The following is a 23072-nucleotide window of genomic DNA, read 5'->3' on the forward strand; positions in this document are numbered from 1 at the left end:
GCTGTAGTACTTTCTCTCACCTTTCTGTTTTAGATTATATGGCCTTAGAGGTTTGATTTACGAGATTAGTTGAATAAGTTGTTTTAAACCTCAAAAACTCTTTGTATTTCAGTTTGACTAGCCGGGCCTAAACTCCACAGGTTGTGACTAGTTCTCTTTTGGTATTTCATACTTATATATATATATATATATATAATTTGATTATTGCCTTGTGTATCTTGAAGCTATCTACAAGGTTTATATGTATTATGTCTTGTCCTGTTCGTGCTTACGCGTTTAGTTATCATGTGTGAACGCTTCACGTTTTGTATTTCCACTTTACGCGACTTTGTGCTTTATTCCTTCATCGGGCTTTTATATATATATATATATATATATATATATATATATATATATATATATATATATATATATATATTTAGACATATATTATATATTATAAGCTTTAGAACTGTCGTGACACTTTGTTATGCTTTTCCTTACAGCTAGAGGTAAGGCTTAGGGTAACAGGGTGTTACACCACACTTCCAAGAAATCTCAAGCAAGTAATAAGACCCCAAGATTGATGACTGTTGATGTGTATTCTGGGGTCCCATATCTTGTTTGTTAACACCCTTTCTTGTTGATCTCCATGCTTTTATTCGGGTGACAAAATTCTCGAATTCTCCCAAGAACTTCTAATCCTCATCCAAAATCCATTGAATTGAGCTTCACTCCACCATCGGACCCCAAAATTTGAGCTTCCGTCCATCATACACCTTGATTCTAGTTGCCAACCAATATCCAACTCTTTCTTACTTTCTAACCCACAAAGATCTCTAAGTTGACCATCCGTTTCTAATAAAGCATACGGATGGTGACTTAGCAAGGAGGACATCCAATGGCTTTGGTAATGTGAGCTTCACTCCTTTTGGCTCCTCGTTGATGAGTTCCACCTCTTGACAATTTTTTTCACTTTCCACTTGTTTGTCAACTTCTTCCAACTCTTCCTCATTAATCAAAATATGTATTGGAGGCAATGCACACTCCTCTTCAACATCGGTTTCACATCTAATGGAAGGAGCTTTAACAAGATCACCAATGTCACTAGGTGTAGAGTTATCTTCAATGATGGAAGTTTCCTCTTGCTCAACCTCCCCTAAATCTTCAAGTATTTCTTCATCTTCAAGGATCTCTACTTCCTCCACTTGTTGCAAGACATACTCCATCTCCTTGTTCTCAAGTGGAGATTCAAAAATCTCCTTTATGCTCCACTCTTCAGTTGATTTTCTACATTCATCTGTGGAGATGCTTTGTTTGTGGAATGAATCCTATGAGTCCAAGTTGGCTATAATTTTGGCAAGGTTAGCCATGATAGTTTCGTGCTTCTTTTGGGCTTCCTCTTGCTCCTTTTGAAATATGATTGCTTGAAGTCGATCTATCACTTCCTTGAGATGATCCCTTGGCTCTCGTTCTACTTGGCTAAGATAATTAGGATCATGTTGCTCTTGGATCAATGGATATGGGTATTCTTCCATGGAGGGTTGTGGTGGGAAGGGGAATTCATTATGTGGTTGAAAGTTCTCATATATGGGGGATGGTGGTTCAAGAGGGTTATGGGGGTAATGATGTTGGAGTGGTGGTGGTTCAATGGGTGCTCGTTCATAATGGTGACAAGGGTGTGCATAAGGAGGATATGGATTTGGATTGTGTGGAGGTAATTGGTGGAAATAGGATGTAAATTGAGAATATGGTGGTGGAGGACTATGTTGAGCGTATGATGCATGGAATGATGGTAGTTGAGTGGCATAGTCATGACAAGAACCACCATATCCATTAGGTTGATATGCATTATAGGAGGGGTTGCAATCATAGTAGCTCAGATGAGGAGGTTGCCATGATGGTAGCCCATATGGATGTCGCTCCCTTCTCAAGAATTCTTCCCTCCTATAATGCGAGCCATCATTGAAGTTTTTATTACCTACAACGTAGTCATGATCATATCCAAAACCACAAGGATGAGAATTCATACGGGGAAGAGAAAATCAAAATAAAGAATGTCAAAAAGCAAAGAAAAAGCAAACTCCTAACTACTAGCAAAACCAAGAAATAATTGAAAAGCAAGCTATTCACAATATTCATATATTCACAATAGCCAATAATATAACACCATTGCAATTCCCCAGCACCAGCGCCAAAAACTTGATGGAGGATAAATGTCGGTCTAAAATTTCTCAATAGAAAAGAACTTCGTTGTAAGCATAGTCTAAACCAACAATTAACCCTCAATCAAAGTTTAGAAGGTTGTCACAATACAAATCAAAATAACTAGGAGTATTAATCCAGGGTCATTCTCCCTAGGAATTACAATCAAGTGCTCAATCATTGGCTATGAAGGAAATCGAGAATGAGGTAGCAATTGAAAAGAAATGTAAATAGCAAGTAAATGAAAATTAACTAATAAAGGAAAGGAAATTCTAATGCTAAAAAGGGTCTTGGCAAGGGTAGATGGTTAGGGATCTCTATCCTTGTTATTAAACACAACATGATAATTACAAGGATCAATCCTACTTTGTCATCCCCAATAGCGGAGGAAAGTCAAATGAGCTTAATTAATCCTAATTCATAAGTCCTAGCCAACTTACTAATTAACTTAGTGAGAGACTAGAATCAATGGAAACAAATTATAAATCACTTAGACATTAGAAGCTCAAGGTTACCCAAGTTACCAACGCAAGTGATGAGCGGATAATTTATACGCTTTTTGGCATTATTTTTAAGTAGTTTTTAGTATAAATTAATTAGTTTTTACTATGTTTTTATTAGTGTTTATGCAAAAATCACATTTCTAGACTTTACTATGAGTTTGTGTGTTTTTCTATGATTTCAAGTATTTTCTGACTGAAATTGAGGGACCTGAGCAAAAATCTGATTCAGAGGCTGAAAAAGGACTGCAGAAGCTGTTGGATTCTGACCTCCCTGCACTCGAAATGGATTTTCTGGAGCTACAAAAACCCAATTGGTGCGCTTTCAATTGCATTGGAAAGTGGACATCCAGGGCTTTCCAGCAATATTTAATAGTCCATACTTTGCCCGAGTTTTGACGACGCAAACTGGCGTTCAAATACCAACTTCCTGCCCTATTCTGAAGTTAAACGCCAGAAACAAGTTACAAACCAGAGTTAAACACCAGAAACAGGCTGCAACCTGGCGTTTAACTCCAAGAGAAGTCTCTAGACATGAAAGCTTCAATGCTCAGCCCAAGCACACACCAAGTGGGCCCTGGAAGTGGATTTCTGCACTATCTGCACTTAGTTACTTATTTTCTGTAACCCTAGCTACTAGTTTAGTATAAAAACTACTTTTAGTGATTTATTTCACATCTTTTAATAATTTTTGAGACTATTTTTGTATCACTTTTGATCTCTTGATCACGTTTAGGGGGCTGGCCATTCGGCCATGCCTGGACCTTCATCACTTATGTATTTTCAACGGTGGAGTTTCTACACCCTATAGATTAAGGTGTAGCTGTTCTTCATGAATTAATGCAAAGTACTATTGGTTTTCTATTCAATTCAAGCTTATCCTTATTCCAAGATATTCACTCGCACTTCCACCTGATGAATGTGATGATCCGTGACACTCATCATCATTCTCACCTATGAACGTATGCCTGACAACCACTTCCGTTCTATCTGCAATAGCTTGAGTGTGTATCTCTTAGCCTCTATTCCGAAAGATCAGAGTCTTTGTGGTATAAGCTAGAATCAATTGGCAGCATTCTTGAGATCCGGAAAGTCTAAACCTTGTCTGTGGTATTTTGAGTAGGATCTGGCAAGGGATGGCCGTGACGAGCTTCAAACTCGCGAGTGTTGGGCGTAGTGATAGACGCAAAAGGATCAATGGATCATATTCCAACATGATCGAGAACCGACAGATGATTAGCCGTGCGGTTACAGCACACTTGGACCATTTTCACTGAGAGGACGGACGATATCCATTGACAACGGTGATCCCCCAACATACAGCTTGCCATGGAAAGGAGTATGAATGATTGAATGAAGACAGTAGGAAAGCAGAGATTCGTAAGCAACAAGCATTTCCATACGCTTATCTGAAATCCCACCAATGAATTACATAAGTATTTCTATCTTATTTTATATTTTAATTATATTTTAATTATCAAACCCTCATAACCATTTGAATCTGCCTGATGAGATTTACAAGATGACCATAGCTTGCTTCAAGCCGACAATCTCCGTGGGATCGACCCTTACTCACGTAAGGTTTATTACTTGGTCGACCCAGTGCACTTGCTGGTTAGTTGTGCAGAGTTGTGAAAAAGAGTTGAGATTAAGATTGAGCGTGCACCAAGTTTTTGGCGCCGTTGAGATCACAATTTTGTGCACCAAATTTTTGGTGCCGTTGCCGGGGATTGTTCGAGTTTGGACAACTGACGGTTCATCTTGTTGCTCAGATTAGGTAATTTTATTTTAATTTTAAGTTTTTTGTTTTTATTTTTATTTTTTGAAAAAAATTTTCAAAAAAAAATAAATTATTCTATGTCTTCAGAATTTTTAAGAACGGATTCTAGAGTTTCATGATGATTTGTTGAAGTCTGGCTGGTTGTGAAACCATGTCTAAACTTTTAGACCGAGGTTTCAACTTATCATCACAAGAGCTTGTTGATTTCTATCAATGTTGCTGTTGAATGTAATGATCTGCTAAAGCTTAGCTGGCCATTGGCCATGTCTAGTGTTTTGGACCGGAGCTTTCATTGAAAGCTTGGCTGGCTAGTAAGCCATGTCTAATTCCTGGACCGGAGTTTTAGACTAACATTGCATTATTCCTGTAATTATCATTAAAAATTTTGAATTTCTTATTTTCTTTTTCCAAATAATTTTCAAAAAAAATTACAAAATTTTTTTTTAATAAAATCATAAAACCAAAAATAATTTTGTGTTTCTTGTTTGAGTCTAGTGTCAATTTTTAAGTTTGGTGTCAATTGCATGCTTTTAAATTTTCTTAAAATTTTCGAAAATTTATCATGTGTTCTTCATTGATCTTCAAATTGTTCTTGATGATTTTTCTTGTTTGATCTTTAAGTTTTTCATATGCATTTTCAATTTGTTAGTGTCTAAAGTTTGAAAATTTCTAAGTTTGGTGTCTTGCATGTTTTTCTTTTCTTAAAAATTTTCAAAAATAAGTTCTTGGTGTTCATCTTGACATTCAAAGTGTTCTTGCATGCATCATGTGTTTTGATCTTGAATTTTCATGTTTTGCATCATTTTTATGTTTTTTCTCTCTCCTCATTAAAAATTAAAAATAAAAAAGATATCTTTTCTTTATTTTGCTCATAATTTTAGAAAATTTGAATTGATTTAGTCAAAATTTTTAAAAATCTAGTTGTTTCTTATGAGTCAAGTCAAATTTTTAATCTAAAAATCCTATCTTTTCAAAACTTTTTCAAAAATCAAATCTTTTTCATTTTTACTTTATTTTCGAAAACTTTTAAAAATTTATTTTCAAAATCTTTTTCTTATTTTTTATTTCATATTTTTGAAATTAATGCTAACAATTAATATTTTGATTTAAAAATTTTTCAAGTTGTTACTTGCCTATTAAGAAAAATTTCAATCTTTGAATTTTAAAATCATATCTTTTAGTTTCTTGTTAGTCAAGTAATCAACTTTAATTTCAAAATCAAATCTTTTTTAAAATTTCTTTTTCAAATCTTCTTCAAAATTATTTTCAATCATATCTTTTTCAAAATCAATTTCAAAATCCTTTCTAACCTCCTATCTTTTCAAAAATTGATTTTCAAATCTTTTTCAATTAACTACTTGACTTTTTGTTTGATTTTAAAAGTTTACTATTTCAATCATATCTTCTTCAAAACCACCTAACTAATTTTCTATCTCTAATTTTCGAAAACTTCCCCTCACTTTTTCAAAATTCCTTTTAATTAACTAATTATTTTAAATTTTAATTTTAATTTATTCCTTTTTATAATTTTTGAATTCCAACTAATATTTAAAATTTAAAAAAACAAAAATATTTTTATTTTATTTTATTTAATTTTTGAATTCTCTCTCTCTCTCTTATCTCTTTCTATTTATTTATTTATCTACTAACACTCCTCTTTCACTCAAAATTCGAACCCCCCCCATTCTTCTCTATGTTCGAATTTTTCTCTTCTCCTTCTTCTATTCTTCTCTTCTTCTACTCACACAAAGGAATCTATATACTGTGACATAGAAGATTCCTCTTCTTTTCTGTTCTCTTTTTTTTCATATGAGCAGGAATAGGGATAAAGACATTCTTATTGAAGCTGATCTTAAACCTGAAAGGACTCTTAAGAGGAAACTAAGAGAAGCTAAAGCACAACCCTCTGGAGAGGATCTGACAGAAATTTTCGAAAAAGAAGGAGACATGGTCGAAGCCAATAACAATCGTGGAGATGCAAGGAAGATGCTTGGTGACTTTATTGCACCCTCTTCTGACTTCTATGGAAGAAGCATCTCAATTCCTACCATTGGAGCAAACAACTTTGAGCTTAAGCCTCAATTGGTTTCTCTAATGCAACAGAATTGCAAGTTTCATGGACTTCTAATGGAAGATCCTCATCAGTTTTTAGCTGAATTCTTGCAAATCTGTGACACTGTCAAGACCAATGGAGTTGATCCCGAGGTCTACAGGCTTATGCTTTTCCCTTTTGCTGTAAGAGACAGAGCTAGAACTTGGTTGGATTCACAACCTAAGGAAAGCCTGAACTCTTGGGAAAAGATGGTCAATGCTTTCCTGGCCAAATTTTTTCCACCTCAAAAGATGAGCAAGCTTAGAGTGGAAATCCAAACCTTCAGACAGAAGGAAGGAGAGTCCCTCTATGAAGCTTGGGAAAGATATAAGTAATTAATCAAAAGGTGTCCTACTGACATACTTCCAGAATGGAGCATCATATGTATATTCTATGATGGTCTGTCTGAGTTGTCAAAAATATCATTGATTGGACCATTCTGCAGGAGGATATCTTCATCTAAAAACCCCTGCAGAAGTTCAGGAACTCATTGAAATGGTTGCAAATAACCAGTTTATGTACACCTCTGAGAGGAGTCTTGTGAACAATGAGACGCTTCAGAAGAAGGGAGTTCTTGAAATTGATACTCTGAATGCCATATTGGCTAAGAACAAAATATTGACTCAGCAAGTCAATATGATTTTTCAGAGTCTGAATGGATTGCAAGCTGCATCCAACAGTACTAAAGAAGCATCTTCTGAAGAAGAAGCTTATGATCCTGAGAATTCTGCAATGGTTGAGGTGAATTACATGGGAGAATCCTATAAAAATACCTATAATCCTTCATGGAGAAATCATCCAAATTTCTCATGGAAGGACCAACAGAAGCCTCAACAAGGCTTCAATAATAATGGTGGAAGAAATAGGTTTAGCAATAGCAAACCTTTTTCATCATCTTCTCAGTAACAGACAGAGAATTCTGAACAGAGCCATTCTGGCCTGGCAACCATAGTCTCTGATCTATCCAAGACCACACTAAGTTTTATGAATGAAACAAGGTCCTCCATTAGAAATTTGGAGGCACAGGTAGGTCAGCTGAGTAAGAAGATTACTGAAACTCCTCCTAGTACTCTCCCAAGTAATATAGAAGAAAATCCCAAGAGAGAGTGCAAGGCCATAACCATGACCAACATGGCCGAACCTGGAGAGAGTGAGGAGGACGTGAGTCCTAGTGAGAAAAGCCTCATAGGACGTCCTCTGGACAGAAAGGAGTTTTCCTTTGAGGAACCAAAGAAATCTGAGGCTCATATAGAGACCATAGAGATTCCATTGAACTTCCTTCTGCCATTCATGAGCTCTGATGAATATTCTTCCTCTGAAGAGAATGAAGACATCACTGAAGAGCAAGTTGCTAAATATCTAGGAGCAATCATGAAGATGAATGCCAAGTTATTTGGTAATGAGACTTGGGAGGACGAACCCCCCTTATTCACCAATGAACTGAATGCATTAATGAGGCAGACATTACCTCAGAAGAAATCGGATCCCGGAAAATTCTTCATACCTTGTACCATAGGCACCAAGACCTTTGAGAAGGCTCTATGTGACCTGGAGTCAGGGATAAACCTCATGCCACTCTCTGTAATGGAGAAACTGGGAATCTTTGAGGTACAAGCTGCAAGAATCTCACTAGAGATGGCAGACAAATCAATGAAATAGGCTTATGGACTAGTAGAGGACGTGCTAATGAAGGTTAAAGGCCTTTACATCCCTGCTGATTTCATAATCCTAGACATTGGGAAGGATGAGGATGAATCCATCATCCTTGGCAGACCCTTCCTAGCCACAGCAAAAGCTGTGATTGATGTTGATAGAGGAGAGTTGGTCTTTCAGTTAAATAAGGACAACCTTGTATTTAAGACTCAAGGTTCTCCTTCTGTAACCATAGAGAGGAAGCATGAAAAGCTTCTCTCAATACAGAGTCAAACAAAACCCCCATATTCAAAATCTAAATTTGGTGTTGGAAGGCCACAACCAAACTCTAAGTTTGGTGTTGAGAGGCCCCAACAATGCTCTGATTATCTGTGAGGCTCCATGAGAGCTCACTGTCAAGCTACTGACATTAAAGAAGTGCTTATTGGGAGGCAACCCAATGTTATTTAATTATATCTATTTATTTTCTATTGTTATTTTATGTTTTTTGTAGGTTGATGATCATGTGAAGCCACAAAAACAACTTAAGAATCATAAATAGAATGAAAAAGCAGCATTAAAAATAGCACACCCTGGAGGATAAGCTTATTGGCGTTTAAACGCTAGTAAGAAGCATCAGACTGGCGTTTAACGCCAGAAAGAAGCAGCAAGCTGGTGTTAAACGCCAGAAACAGGCTACAAGTTGGCGTTAAACGTCAGAAAGAAGCTACATCTTGGCGTTTAATGCCAGAAACAAGTAGCAGTCTGGCGTTAAACGCCAGGATTGCACTCTAAGGGCGTTTACACACCTAAATGGAGCAGGGATGATAAGTCCTTGACCCCTCAGGATCTGTGGACCCCACAGGATCCCTACCTACCCCACTTCTCTCTTCTTCACACATTTTCATAACACTCTTTCCCAAATACCCTTTATCAATCACCTCTATCACCTCTTCACCAATCACATCCATTTACTCTTTCCCAAAAACCCCACCTCTATATAAACCCCTCACCACTCCTTCATTTTCACACATCACAAACACCTTATACCCCCTTGGCCGAATTCACCCTCTCCCTCCATCTCCTCCATTTTCTTCTTCTTCTCCTTCATTCTTTCTTCTTCCTCGAGCAAACACTTTAAGTTTGGTGTGGTAAAAGCATTGCTTTTTGTTTTTCCATAACCATTTATGGCACCTTAGGCCAGAGAAACCTCTAGAAAGAAAAAAGGGAAGGCAAAAGTTTCCACCTCCGAGTCATGGGAGATGGAGAGATTCATCTCAAAAGCTCATCACTAAGAAAAGGATGGAGCAAACAAGAGAGCCCACTCATGGACCTCAACAAGAGCATGAGGAAATTCTTCATCATGAAATTCCTGAGATGCCTCAAGGGATGCACTTTCCTCCACAAAACTATTGAGAGCAAATTAACACCTCCCTAGGAGAATTAAGTTCCAACATGGGACAACTAAGGGTGGAGCACCAAGAGCACTCCATCATTCTCCATGAGATTAGAGAAGATCAAAGAGTTTTGAGGGAGGAGCAACAAAGGCAAGGAAGAGACATTGAGGAGCTAAAGCACTCCATAAGATCTTCAAGAGGAAGAACTACCGCCATCACTAAGGTGGACCCGTTCTTTAATTTCCTTGTTCTTTATTTTTCTGTTTTTCATTTACTATGCTTTATGTTTGTTTATGTTTGTGTCTTATTACATGATCACTAGTGTCTAAGTGTCTATGCCTTAAAGCTATGAATGTCCTATGAATCTATCACCTTTCTTAAATGAAAAATGTTTTAATTACAAAAGAACAAGAAGTACATGAATTTCAAATTCATCCTTGAGATTAGTTTAATTATTTTGATGTGGCGACAATACTTTCTGTTTTCTGAATGAATGCTTGAACAGTGCATATGTCTTTTGAATTTGTTGTTTATGAATGTTAAAATTGTTGGCTCTTGAAAGAATAAAGAAAAAGGAAAAATGTTATTGATAATCTAAAAAATCATAAAATTGATTCTTGAAGCAAGAAAAAGCAGTGAAAAAGCAAAAGCTTGAGAAAAAAAGAAAAAAGAAAAAGCAAGCAGAAAAAGCTAATAGCCCTTTAAACCAAACGGCAAGGGTAATAAGGATCCAAGGCTTTGAGCATTAATGGATAGGAGGGCCTAAAGGAATAAAATCCTGGCCTAAGCGGCTAAACCAAGTTGTCCTTAACCATGTGCTTGTGGCGTGAAGGTGTCAAGTGAAAAACTTGAGACTGAGCGGTTAAAGTCGTGGTCCAAAGCAAAAAGAGTGTGCTTAAGAACTCTGGACACCTCTAACTGGGGACTTTAGCAAAGCTAAGTCACAATCTGAAAAGGTGCACCCAGTTATGTCTCTGTGGCATTTATGTATCCAGTGGTAATACTGGAAAACAAAGTGCTTAGGGCCACGGCCAAGACTCATAAAGTAGCTGTGTTCAAGAATCAACATACTAAACTAGGAGAATCAATAACACTATCTGAATTCTGAATTCCTATAGATGCCAATCATTCTGAACTTCAAAGGATAAATTGAGGTGCCAAAACTGTTTAGAAGCAAAAAGCTACTAGTGCCGCTCATCTAATGAGAATTTGAGCTTCATATAAAACTCTGAGATGTTACTGCCTCTGGATTTTCTTTCTATCCTGTTTTATTTATCTAGTTGCTTGAGGATAAGCAACAGTTTAAGTTTGGTGTTGTGATGAGCGGATATTTTATATGCTTTTTGGGGGTATTTTCATATAGTTTTTAGTAGGATTTAGCTACTTTTTAGTATAGTTTTATTAGTTTTTATGCAAAAAAATCACATTTATGGACTTTACTATGAGTTTGTGTGTTTTTCTATGATTTCAGGTATTTTCTGGCTGAAATTGAGGGACCTGAGCAAAAATCTGATTCAGAGGCTGAAAAAGGACTGCAGATGTTGTTAGATTCTGACCTCCCTGCACTCGAAATAGATTTTCTGGAGCTACAGAAACCCAATTAATGTAGTCTCAATTGCGTTGGAAAATAGACATCTAGGGCTTTCCAGCAATATATAATAGTCCATACTTTGCCCGAGTTTTAATGACACAAACTGGCGTTTAAACGCCAACTTCCTGCCCTATTCTGAAGTTAAACGCCAGAAACAGGTTACAAACCAGAGTTAAACGCCACAAACAAGCTGCAACCTGGCGTTTAACTTAAAAAAAAGTCTCTACACATGAAAGTTTTAATGCTCAGCCCAAGCACACACCAAATGGGCCCCAAAAGTGGATTTCTGCACAATCTATCTTAGTGTACCCATTTTCTGTAAACCTAGGTTATTAGTTTAGTATAAAAACTACTTTTAGAGATTTATTTTGTATCTCATGACATTTTACATCAAAACTTGTATCTTCTACGGCATGAGTCTCTAAACTCCATGGTTGGGGGTGAGGAGCTCTGCTGTGTCTCGATGGATTAATGCAATTACTATTGTTTTCCATTCAATCACGCTTGTTTCTATTCTAAGATATTCACTCGTACTTCAACATGATGAATGTGATGATCTGTGACAATCATCACCATTCTCAACCTATGAACGCGTACCTGACAACCACTTCTGTTCTACCTTAGATTGAGTGTGTATCTCTTTGGTTCCTGGCTCATACGTTTGATTGCATCTCCTGACAACAGAGCGTTCAAATTTGTGAGATCAGAGTCTTCGTGGTATAAGCTAGAATCAATTGGCAGCATTTCTGAGATCCAAAAAGTCTAAACCGTGTCTGTGGTATTCCGAGTAGGATCCAGGAAGGGATGACTGTGCCGAGCTTCAAATTCATGAATGCTGGGCGCAGTGACAGTGTGCAAAAGGATCAATGGATCCTATTCCAACATTAGTGAGAACCGACAGATGATTAGCCATGTACATGGACCCTTTTCACTGAGAGGACGGCTAGTAGCCATTGACAACGGTAATCCACCAATATACAGCTTGCCATGGAAGGAGACCTGTGTGCGTGAAGAAGATGACAGTAGGAAAGAGAGATTCAAAAGACAGAGTATCTCCAGAACCTCAACCTGTTCTCCATTACTGCATAACAAGTATTATTTATTTGATGTTAATTACTCTTTAAAACATAACCATTTTTATTATTAATTTACTGACTAAGATTTACAAAATAACCATAGCTTGCTTCAAGCCAACAATCTCCGTGGGATCGACCCTTACTCATGTAAGGTATTACTTGGATGACCCAGTCCACTTGCTGGTTAGTTGTGTGGAATTGCAAAAGTGTGATTGTGATTTCGTGCACCAAGTTTTTGTTGTGATGAATGGATATTTTATACGCCTTTTGGGGGTATTTTCGTATAATTTTTAGTACGATTTAGCTACTTTTTAGTATAGTTTTATTAGTTTTTATGCAAAAAAATCATATTTCTGGACTTTACTATGAGTTTATGTGTTTTTCTATGATTTCAGGTATTTTCTGGCTGAAATTAAGTGACTTGAGCAAAAATCTGATTCAGAGGCTGAAAAAGGACTGCAGATGCTGTTAGATTCTAACTTCCATGCACTCGAAATGGATTTTATGGAGCATCAAAAACCCAATTGGCGCGCTCTCAATTGTGTTGGAAGGTAGACATCTAGGGCTTTTCAGCAATATATAATAGTCCATACTTTGCCTGCAAACTGGCATTTAAACGCCAACTTCCTGCCCTATTCTGAAGTTAAACGCCAGAAACAGGTTACAAACCAGAGTTAAATGCCACAAACAAGCTGCAACCTAGCGTTTAAACTCCAAGAAAAGTTTCTACACATAGAAGCTTCAATGCTCAGCCCAAGCACACACCAAGTGGGCCCCGGAAGTGGATTTCTGCACTATCTATCTTAGTTTACCCATTTTCTGTAAACCTAGGTTATTCATTTAGTATAAAAACTATTTTTAGAGATTTATTTTGTACCTCATGAAACTTTACATCAGAACTTTTATCTTCTACGACATGAGTCTCTAAACTCCATGGTTGGGGGTGAGAAGCTCTGCTGTGTCTCGATGGATTAATGCAATTACTACTGTTTTCCATTCAATCACGCTTGTTTCTATTTTAAGATATTCACTCGCACTTCAACATGATGAATGTGATACTCCGTGACACTCATCACCATTCTCAACCTATGAACGCGTGCCTGACAACCACTTCCGTTCTACCTTAGATTGAGTGTGTATTTCTTTGGTTCTTGGCTCATACGTTTGATTGCATCTCCCGACAATAGAGCATTCAAATCTGTGAGATCAGAGTCTTCGTGGTATAAGCTAGAATCAATTGGCAGCATTCCTGAGATTCGGAAAGTCTAAATCGTGTCTGTGGTATTCCGAGTAGGATCCGGGAAGGGTTGACTGTGCCGAGCTTCAAACTCATGAATGCTGGGCGCAGTGACAGTGTGCAAAAGGATCAATGGATCCTATTCCAACATTAGTGAGAACCGACAGATGATTAGACATGTACATGGACCCTTTTCACTGAGAGGACGGCTAGTAGCCATTGACAACAGTGATCCACCAACATACAGCTTGCCATGGAAGGAGACCTGCGTGCGTGAAGAAGATGACAGTAGGAAAGAGAGATTCAAAAGACAGAGTATCTCCAGAACCTCAACCTGTTCTCCATTACTACATAACAAGTATTATTTATTTGATGTTAATTACTCTTCAAAACCCAACCATTTTTATTATTAATTTCCTGACTAAGAATTACAAAATAACCATAGCTTGCTTGAAGCCAACAATCTCCGTGGGATCGACCCTTACTCACGTAAGGTATTACTTGGACGACCCAGTGCACTTGCTGGTTAGTTGTGCGGAATTGCAAAAGTGTGATTGTGATTTTGTGCACTAAGTTTTTGTTGTGATTAGCGGATATTTTATACGCTTTTTGGGGGTATTTTCATATAATTTTTAGTAGGATTTAGCTACTTTTTAGTAAAGTTTTATTAATTTTTATGCAAAAAAAAATCACATTTCTGGACTTTACTATGAGTTTGTGTGTTTTTTTGTGATTTCGGGTATTTTCTGGCAGAAATTGAGTGACTTGAGCAAAAATCTGATTCAGAGGCTGAAAAAGGACTGCAGATGTTGTTAGATTCTAACTTCCATGCACTCGAAATGGATTTTATGGAGCTTCAGAAACCCAATTGGCGCGCTCTCAATTGCGTTGGAGGGTAGACTGATGACAAGTCATCTTAGCCTAGTTTCACTAGTCTTTTTCTTTTGTTTTCAATTGATTTTATGCACTTTCTTGAGCTAAAAGTAAGCCAATTGAGTAGAATTTCATGTTTCCTTTGATTCAATCAACCTTGGAAGAATTAATGTAATTTCATGAGATTTTGTGCTATAATTGTCATATACTATGAAAGAATAACAATCTCATGATTTTGAGCATAGCTTTGATATGTTTGGTTGATTGATGATAGGGGAAAAGAGCTTTGAAGAAGGTTGAAGAAAGAAGGAATGGCTAGGAGCAAGAGAGAACAAAAAGCTTGAGCCAAAGTTTGCCTCAAACTTTAGCTCAAACTTTTGGAAAAGTTAAAATCTCGCTGGAAGAAGCAAAAGCTTGTGCCAACGTTTGCCTCAAGCTTTTTGGCAAACGTTGGCACCACACACCAACACCCTGGAGGAGAAAAGCTTGCGCCAACGTTTGCCTCAAACTTTTTGGCAAACGTTGGCACCACACACCAACACCCTGGAGGAGAAAAGCTTGCGCCAACGTTTGCCTCAAGCTTTTTGGCAAACGTTGGCGCCACCATCAATACACCCAGGAGAGCAAAAGTTTGCGCCAACGTTTGCCTCAAACTTTTTGGCAGACGTTGGCGCCACAAGGCATACAAGAAGGCTCAACGTTTGGCTCAAAGTTTGACCTCAAACTTTAGCCCAAACGTTGGTAGCAGCAAAAGGGGGCAGCTGATATGAAAAGCTTGAGCCAAAGTTTGCCTCAAACTTTGACTCAAGCTTTTATGATTCATGGCCCGGTTCACAATGGGTTTCTCTCCAACTCCAAGAGCAATCAATAGAGGCTTTTATCAACCCAATTCCATCAAGAGCAAAGGCCCAATTCAAGGCTTGAAGACCATTTGAAGAAAGTGTATAAATAGCTTAGGATTTAAGTTTTCAAGGAGCTTTCCTTTTAGTTTTGCTGAGTAGTTTTGGAGAGCTTTTGGTTAGGAGTTATTTGGAGATTCTGAGTCTTGGGGAAGGAGAATTGAATTCTCTTCCTCTTAGTTTTCTTGCTTTCAATTTCATTTACAATTGTCTTGGATCTTGGGTTGGAGAATTGAAGGAATTCTGTTTCAATCTCATCCTGAGATCTCTCTGTTTTATTTACTGCATAATTGAATTTCAATTTCTGTTCATTGCCTCTACTTCTACTCATTCTGCAATTTACTTTTCTTTATTTCTTGCAATTGAATTCTACATTTGGATCTAGGAAGGCATTGAGATCTAGACTCGGTTATCTAGTCTCTTGGGTCCTGAGATCTGGAGTTTTCATTTTAAATTCTCTGTTTAATATTTTTCAAGTTCATTTACATTTCCGTTTTAGATCCGGTTCAATTCAATTCTTCTTCTACTTTTCAGTTTAGTGCAATTTACTCTTCCTTGTTTAAATTCTGCAAACCCACTTCCCAATTCCCTTTATAATTCAAGTAATTTACATTTCTTGCACTTTAAGATTCAGCCATTTACATTTCTTGCAATCTAAGTTTCTGCAATTTATATTACTTGTTCTTTAAGATTTAGCTTATTTACTTTCTTTGCTCTTTAATTTTCTGCAATCTACCCCTCTCCCTTTACAATTCAAGCAATTTAGTTTCTGCAATCACAAATCACCCAACCAATACTTGATTCGCTTGACTAAATCAACCACTAAACTAAAATTGCTCAATCCTTCAATCCCTGTGGGATCGACCTCACTCCCGTGAGTTATTATTACTTGATGCGACCCGGTATACTTGCCGGTGAGATTTGGGTGTTTGGAATTCATTTTCCGAAAATACTCATCAAGTTTTTGGCGCCGTTGCCGGGGATTGAAATAGATTGACAATGATTAAGTGAAGTGGAGATCTAGATCAAGCACTTTTTCTTTTTTGTTTCTCTAATTTTTGATTGACACACTAACTGTTTGAAATTTTGCTTAAGCTAACTAAAACTTCATTCTAGCAATAGATTGAAGCGTTACTGTTGGTGTTTCTTTTGTTTTGTTTGTATGTCAGGTACAGGGAGAGCCACTCCTGTTTTATCTGAAACTGACCAGAGAACTCTTAGAAGGTTAAAAAGAGCTGAAAGAGGGAAAAATATTGTTGGAGAAGAAGAATCTGAGGAAGAATATCACGAGATGGAAGGAGATCCATCTAATCCAGGAGGAGGGGTTAACAATAACCCACAACAGAGGAGAGTACTGGCCTCCTATACTTTTGCAAATGCTAGACATTGTGGAAGCAGCATTCTCACCCCTAATGTCAATGCAAATAACTTTGAACTGAAGCCACAACTCATCACATTGGTCCAAAACAACTGCTCGTTTGGAGGAGGACCATTGGAGGATCCAAACCAACATTTATCCACTTTCTTGAGAATTTGTGACACAGTTAAAAGCAATGGAGTGCACCCTGACATATACAAGTTGTTGTTATTCCCATTCTCTCTCAGGGACAAGGCCACTCAATGGCTAGAAACATTTCCGAAGGAAAGCATTAACACTTGGGATGATTTGGTGAGCAAGTTTTTTGCCAAGTTTTACCCCCCTCAAAGGATCATCAGGTTGAAGACTGAGGTGCAGACATTCACGCAATTGGATGCTGAAAATCTGTATGAGGCATGGGAGAGATATAAGGCTCTGCTGAGGAAATGTCCACCAGAAATGTTCACTGAGTGGGACAAGCTACAGAACTTCTATGAAGGACTCACTCTAAAGGCTCAAGAGGCACTTGATCACTCAGCTGGAGGATCATTGCAACTGATGAAAACTGCAGAAGAAGCTCAAAATCTTATTGACATGGTGGCTAATAATCAGTATTTCTTTGCGCATCAAAGGCAACGCCAACCATCACAAAGGAGAGGAGTAATGGAGCTAGAAGGAGTGGACTCAATCTTAGCTCAAAACAAAATGATGCAGCAACAGATTCAGCAATAATTTGAGCAAATGGCTAAAAGAATTGATGGCCTACAAGTAGCATCAGTGAGTGCCACAAGCCAACCAACCACTCCTTGGGGGCATAATGAGGAGAACCAAGAGGAACAACAACAAGAGCAAGTGCAGTATATGCACAACCAAGGTTCAAATGAGGTGTATGGTGATACCTACAATCCATCCTGGAAGAACCACCCAAACCTCAGATGGGGGATAACCACAACCAAAACCAACAACCATGGCAGAGGAACTCAAACCCAAACACCTTAAGAAACAACCAAAACCACAACCAGCAGCAGACTAACCAAAATTCCTATAGAAAACCCCAAAACAACTACCCCAACTCTAACCATTATCCATCCAATAACTAACCTACCAACCAAAGCACTTACCATCAACCATCAGCACCCCATAACCAAGAAATTTTACAAGACTCTCAGAGGATTACTAATCTGGAGATGCTCATGGAAAAGATGATGAAGAACCAAGAAATGACCACAAAGAACCATGAAGCCTCCATGAAGAGCCTAGAGAGGCAGATTGGGCAAATCTCCAAGCAGATTTCTGTTGAGAGACCTTCAAGCTCACTGTCGAGTGACACAATCCCAAATCCTAAGGAAGAATGCAAGGCGATACAATTAAGGAGTGGGAGAACATTGATGAGCAACAATGACACTACAAAGAAGCAAGTAGAGAGCAGCAAAAGACCAATAGAAGATGAAAAGCAAACAAAGGCAGATGAAGCCAAGGATCAAGTTGTGATGCCAAACAAGAGCACTGAGAAACTCAAAGAGAAGAACAACCAGCCACACAGTTCAAAAGAAGTGATTCAGGGACGGTAGCAAGTGGGAAAGAGCATCACACCTCCACTGCCATATCCCCAGAGGTTCAGCAAAGAGACTAAGGACCAACATTTTCACAAATTCCTTGAGACTTTCAAAAAGCTGGAGATCAATATTCCCTTGGCTGAAGCACTTGAGCAAATGCCTCTGTATGCCAAGTTTTTGAAGGGGCTTATCAACAAGAAAAGAAGTTGGGATGAGAAAGAGACCATACTGCTTATTGAGGAATGCAGGGCTTTGATTCAAAAAGGGTTTCCTCCTAAGCTTGAAGACCCCGGGAGCTTCTTGCTGCCTTGCACCATTGGGGAATTAACCATCACTAAGGCAATGTGCGATCTAGGAGCAAGTATTAACTTAATTCCCTCCTCTTTGGTGAAAAAGCTGCGTATAGAGGAAGTTAAACTGGTACTGATGTCTCTAGAGCTGGTAGATAAGTCAATGGTACACCCCAGGGGTGTAATTGAAAACCTTCTAATCAAGGTGGACAAATTCATATACCCTGCAGACTTTGTGGTTCTAGATTCAGATGAGGATGAAAGTGACTCCATCATACTTGGGAGACCGTTCTTGGCCACTGCTAGGTCCATCATAGACGTAGAGCAAGGAGAATTAACTCTCAGAATGCATGATAAGAGTGTCACTCTGAGAGTATTACCAGAAGCGCAGTTCAGTGATGAGAAGAAAGACTATGTGGAACTCGACAAGGAAGAATCACAATTAAAGGAAGAAAGCAACAAGGCGATCCACAGCAACATCCCAATGCAAAAGATTGTGCAGAATGATGCAGAAGTTCAAGAGGATATTGGAGTATTGGCCACTGAGAAGAGAGATCTCCAAAGTAAGCCTACGGCCAAAGAAGAAAGATCAACAAAAGAAAGGAAGAAACACAGAAACAAAATAAAAAGGGGTTGGAAGAATAGAAAGATTCCAACAGAAGGGCTTTCCAAGGGTGATAAAGTGCAATTGATCTATTAACAACTGGGAGCAAGCCAACAGACGGATGACTATTACACTGTCAGCAATATACTCTCATTAGAGCATGCTGAAATTGAACACCAGAGAACAAAGAGGAGGATCACAGTCAGGGGAGACAAGTTGAGGCACTACAATCATCAACCACCATAAAAGAAAGCCCCGATGTCAAGCTAGTGACATTAAAAGAGTGCTTGTTGGGAGGCAACCCAACCAGAGGTAGTTTTCTTTTCATAGCCTTTTCAATAAAAATGTTGAATATTTGGTATGCATTGCAAGGAGCTAAGTTTGGTGTTACACACCAAAACAATTTAAAGGAGAATGAAGGATTATAAGTTTGGTGTTCCACCAAAACATCATTTAAAAACACATTCTCACTTCTTGCACAATACTAGCTCAAAGCAATCAAACAGATTATTCAATCACTTAATTGCTCTCTAGTTTTAACTTCATAACCTTTAGCAAGAACACAAGATTTTACATATAGTTGACCTGTTGCATCAGAGGAAGTGGCAAGGAACTAAGTTTGGTGTTCCCACACCAAATTAAATCCAAAAGCTGCACTCAATTCATGCATACTAACCAATCACCTAAGGGCTTGAGAAGCAAGCAACTTTTGAGAATTATGCAGGGAACTAACCACCAATTGAAGACATAATGCACCATGACTCAAAGGGGTATCAACAAAAAGAAGGACAAAAGAACTGCAAACCAATAGGTTGTATCTATACTTAACTTCAGCTGTTGAGAGATGTTATGATTTATATCTTGCTAAAGTATTCATCTAGTACAAGTAGAATCAATTTTCTTAAAATAAGTAAGCTAGTCTAAGTGTGTGCTTGTGTGTTTACTTTCACTTAACAAAAAGCATGCTTTGTCCCCTGCATCTTTAATTCAATAAAAGAAATGTTTGAATGTGAAGTAAGATAGTTCTCTGTTAGATAGAAGTACAATAAAAGTAAGTGGTGGTAGGTATGTGTGATTGTATGATAGTTCACTTTTAGTGAATAAGAGAACTAGGATGTCTCCTTCTAAGTAGAAAGTGGCCTGCTGTCTATGAATCTCAATCAAATAAAAGTCCTTGGTTAAAAAGAAAAACAAAAAGAGAAAAGAAATAGCCAAAGAGTGGCAACAGAACAAAAGAAAATAAAAAGAAACAAAGCTAGACACCAATAGCTTGAACCTTAGAATATATGCCTGTGGTGTCTTTGTACTAGGATCTGCTTGGATTATTAAGTTCTTTGGAGTGCATCAACACTTGGTGACTTGGGTTAACTAACCCGGGATCATCAGCTGAAAGTCCACTATCAAGAGCAACCTAACTACAAGGCATTTAGTAACCCAAAGAGGTGCTGGGCATCAATGTTTTAAGAAGGAATGTGAGCCAAGTGTCTATAGTGAATAATGTGTCAAGTATAAAGAAAGAAAAGAACTTGCTACACATGACACTGAACTAAAGCTTAGAGAGAAAAATAATAGTCAAGGACAAAGGAATAATGAGAGGTCATAGCAGTGTGTTGCTTGATGCTTGAAGGAGACTTTCTAGGCCTAAAAGTCAATAAGAAGTGAGTGTTTACATATCCACATAAAACCCCATGAACTACCAATAATACTCTGCTAGCATGAACATCCTCTTCCATTTCATTCTTTCTTCTCAATAATTCTTTTCTTGCTTGGGGACAAGCAAGCTTTAAGTTTGGTGTTGTGATGACAAGTCATCTTAGCCTAGTTTCACTAGTCTTTTTCTTTTGTTTTCAATTGATTTTACGCACTTTCTTGAGCTATAAGTAAGCCAATTGAGTAGAATTTCATGTTTCCTTTGATTCAATCAACCATGGAAGAATTAATGCAATTTCATGAGATTTTATGCTATAATTGTCATATACTATGAAAGAATAACAATCTCATGATTTTGAGCATAGCTTTGATATGTTTGGTTGATTGATGATAGGGGAAAAGAGCTTTGAAGAAGGTTGAAGAAAGAAGGAATGGCTAGGAGCAAGAGAGAACAAAAAGCTTGAGCCAAAGTTTGCCTCAAACTTTAGCTCAAACTTTTGGAAAAGTTAAAATCTCCCTGGAAGAAGCAAAAGCTTGTGCCAACGTTTGCCTCAAACTTTTTGGCAAACGTTGGCACCACACACCAACACCCTGGAGGAGAAAAGCTTGCGCCAATGTTTGCCTCAAACTTTTTGGCAAATGTTGGCACCACACACCAACACCCTGGAGGAGAAAAGCTTGCGCCAACGTTTGCCTCAAGCTTTTTGGCAAACGTTGGCACCACCATCAACACACCCAGGGGAGCAAAAGTTTGCGCCAACGTTTGCCTCAAACGTTTTGGCAGACGTTGGCGCCACAAGGCATACAAGAAGGCTCAATGTTTGGCTCAAAGTTTGACCTCAAACTTTAGCCCAAATGTTGGTAGCAGCAAAAGGGGGCAGCTGATATGAAAAGCTTGAGCCAAAGTTTGCCTCAAACTTTGACTCAAGCTTTTATGATTCATGGCCCGGTTCACAATGGGTTTCTCTCCAACTCCAAGAGCAATCAACAGAGGCTTTTATCAACCCAATTCCATCAAGAGCAAAGGCCCAATTCAAGGCTTGAAGACCATTTGAAGAAAGTGTATAAATAGCTTAGGATTTAAGTTTTCAAGGAGCTTTCCTTTTAGTTTTGCTGAGTAGTTTTGGAGAGCTTTTGGTTAGGAGTTATTTGGAGATTCTGAGTCTTGGGGAAGGAGAATTGAATTCTCTTCCTCTTAGTTTTCTTGCTTTCAATTTCATTTACAATTGTCTTGGATCTTGAGTTGGAGAATTGAAGGAATTCTGTTTCAATCTCATCCTGAGATCTCTCTGTTTTATTTACTGCATAATTGAATTTCAATTTCTGTTCATTGCCTCTTCTTCTACTCATTCTGCAATTTACTTTTCTTTATTTCTTGCAATTGAATTCTACATTTGGATCTAGGAAGGCATTGAGATCTAGACTCGGTTATCTAGTCTCTTGGGTCCTGAGAACTGGAGTTTTCATTTTAAATTCTCTGTTTAATGTTTTTCAAGTTCATTTACATTTCCGTTTTAGATCCGGTTCAATTCAATTCTTCTTCTACTTTTCAGTTTAGTGCAATTTACTCTTCCTTGTTTAAATTCTGCAAACCCACTTCCCAATTCCCTTTATAATTCAAGTAATTTACATTTCTTGCACTTTAAGATTCAGCCATTTACATTTCTTGCAATCTAAGTTTCTCCAATTTACATTACTTGTTCTTTAAGATTCAGCTTATTTACTTTCTTTGCTCTTTAATTTTCTGCAATCTACCCCTCTCCCTTTACAATTCAAGCAATTTAGTTTCTGCAATCACAAATCACCCAACCAATACTTGATTCGCTTGACTAAATCAACCACTAAACTAAAATTGCTCAATCCTTCAATCCCTGTGGGATCGACCTCACTCCCGTAAGTTATTATTACTTGATGCGACCCGGTATACTTGCCGGTGAGATTTGGGTGTTTGGAATTCGTTTTCCGAAAATACTCATCATAGACATCTAGGGCTTTTCAGCAATATATAATAGTCCATACTTTGCCTGCGTTTTGACGACGTAAACTGGCGTTTAAACACCAACTTCCTGCCCTATTCTGAAGTTAAACGCCAGTAACAGGTTACAAACCAGAGTTAAACGCCACAAACAAGCTGCAACCTGGCGTTTAACTCCAAGAAAAGTCTCTACACATGAAAGCTTCAATGCTCAGCCCAAGCACACACCAAGTGGGCCCCGAAAGTGGATTTCTGCACTATCTATCTTAGTTTACCCATTTTCTGTTAACCTAGGTTATTCATTTAGTATAAAAACTATTTTTAGAGATTTATTTTGTACCTCATGACACTTTACATCAGAACTTGTATCTTCTACGAC

At 37.9% G+C, this 23072-nt stretch overlaps 1 protein-coding gene and 1 non-coding gene across 2 annotated transcripts; one reads left to right on the top strand and one right to left on the bottom strand.

Moving 5' to 3' along the window:
- Positions 1 to 1576: 1576 nt before the first annotated feature.
- On the top strand, positions 1577 to 17350 carry LOC148571446 (uncharacterized). Its single transcript, XM_088507264.1, has 2 exons — positions 1577 to 1688; positions 16431 to 17350. Exons 1-2 carry the CDS (start codon positions 1577 to 1579, stop codon positions 17348 to 17350), a joined length of 1032 nt encoding a protein of 343 aa, XP_088363390.1.
- On the bottom strand, positions 6814 to 6917 carry LOC148571447 (small nucleolar RNA R71). Its single transcript, XR_015908671.1, has one exon. It is a non-coding gene; the product is annotated as a small nucleolar RNA R71 (small nucleolar RNA).
- Positions 17351 to 23072: the final 5722 nt, after the last annotated feature.

Source organism: Arachis ipaensis, chromosome B3 (assembly GCF_059453495.1).
Source record: "Arachis ipaensis isolate K30076 ecotype BB chromosome B3, ASM5945349v1, whole genome shotgun sequence".
NCBI classification, from domain to species: domain Eukaryota; kingdom Viridiplantae; phylum Streptophyta; class Magnoliopsida; order Fabales; family Fabaceae; genus Arachis; species Arachis ipaensis.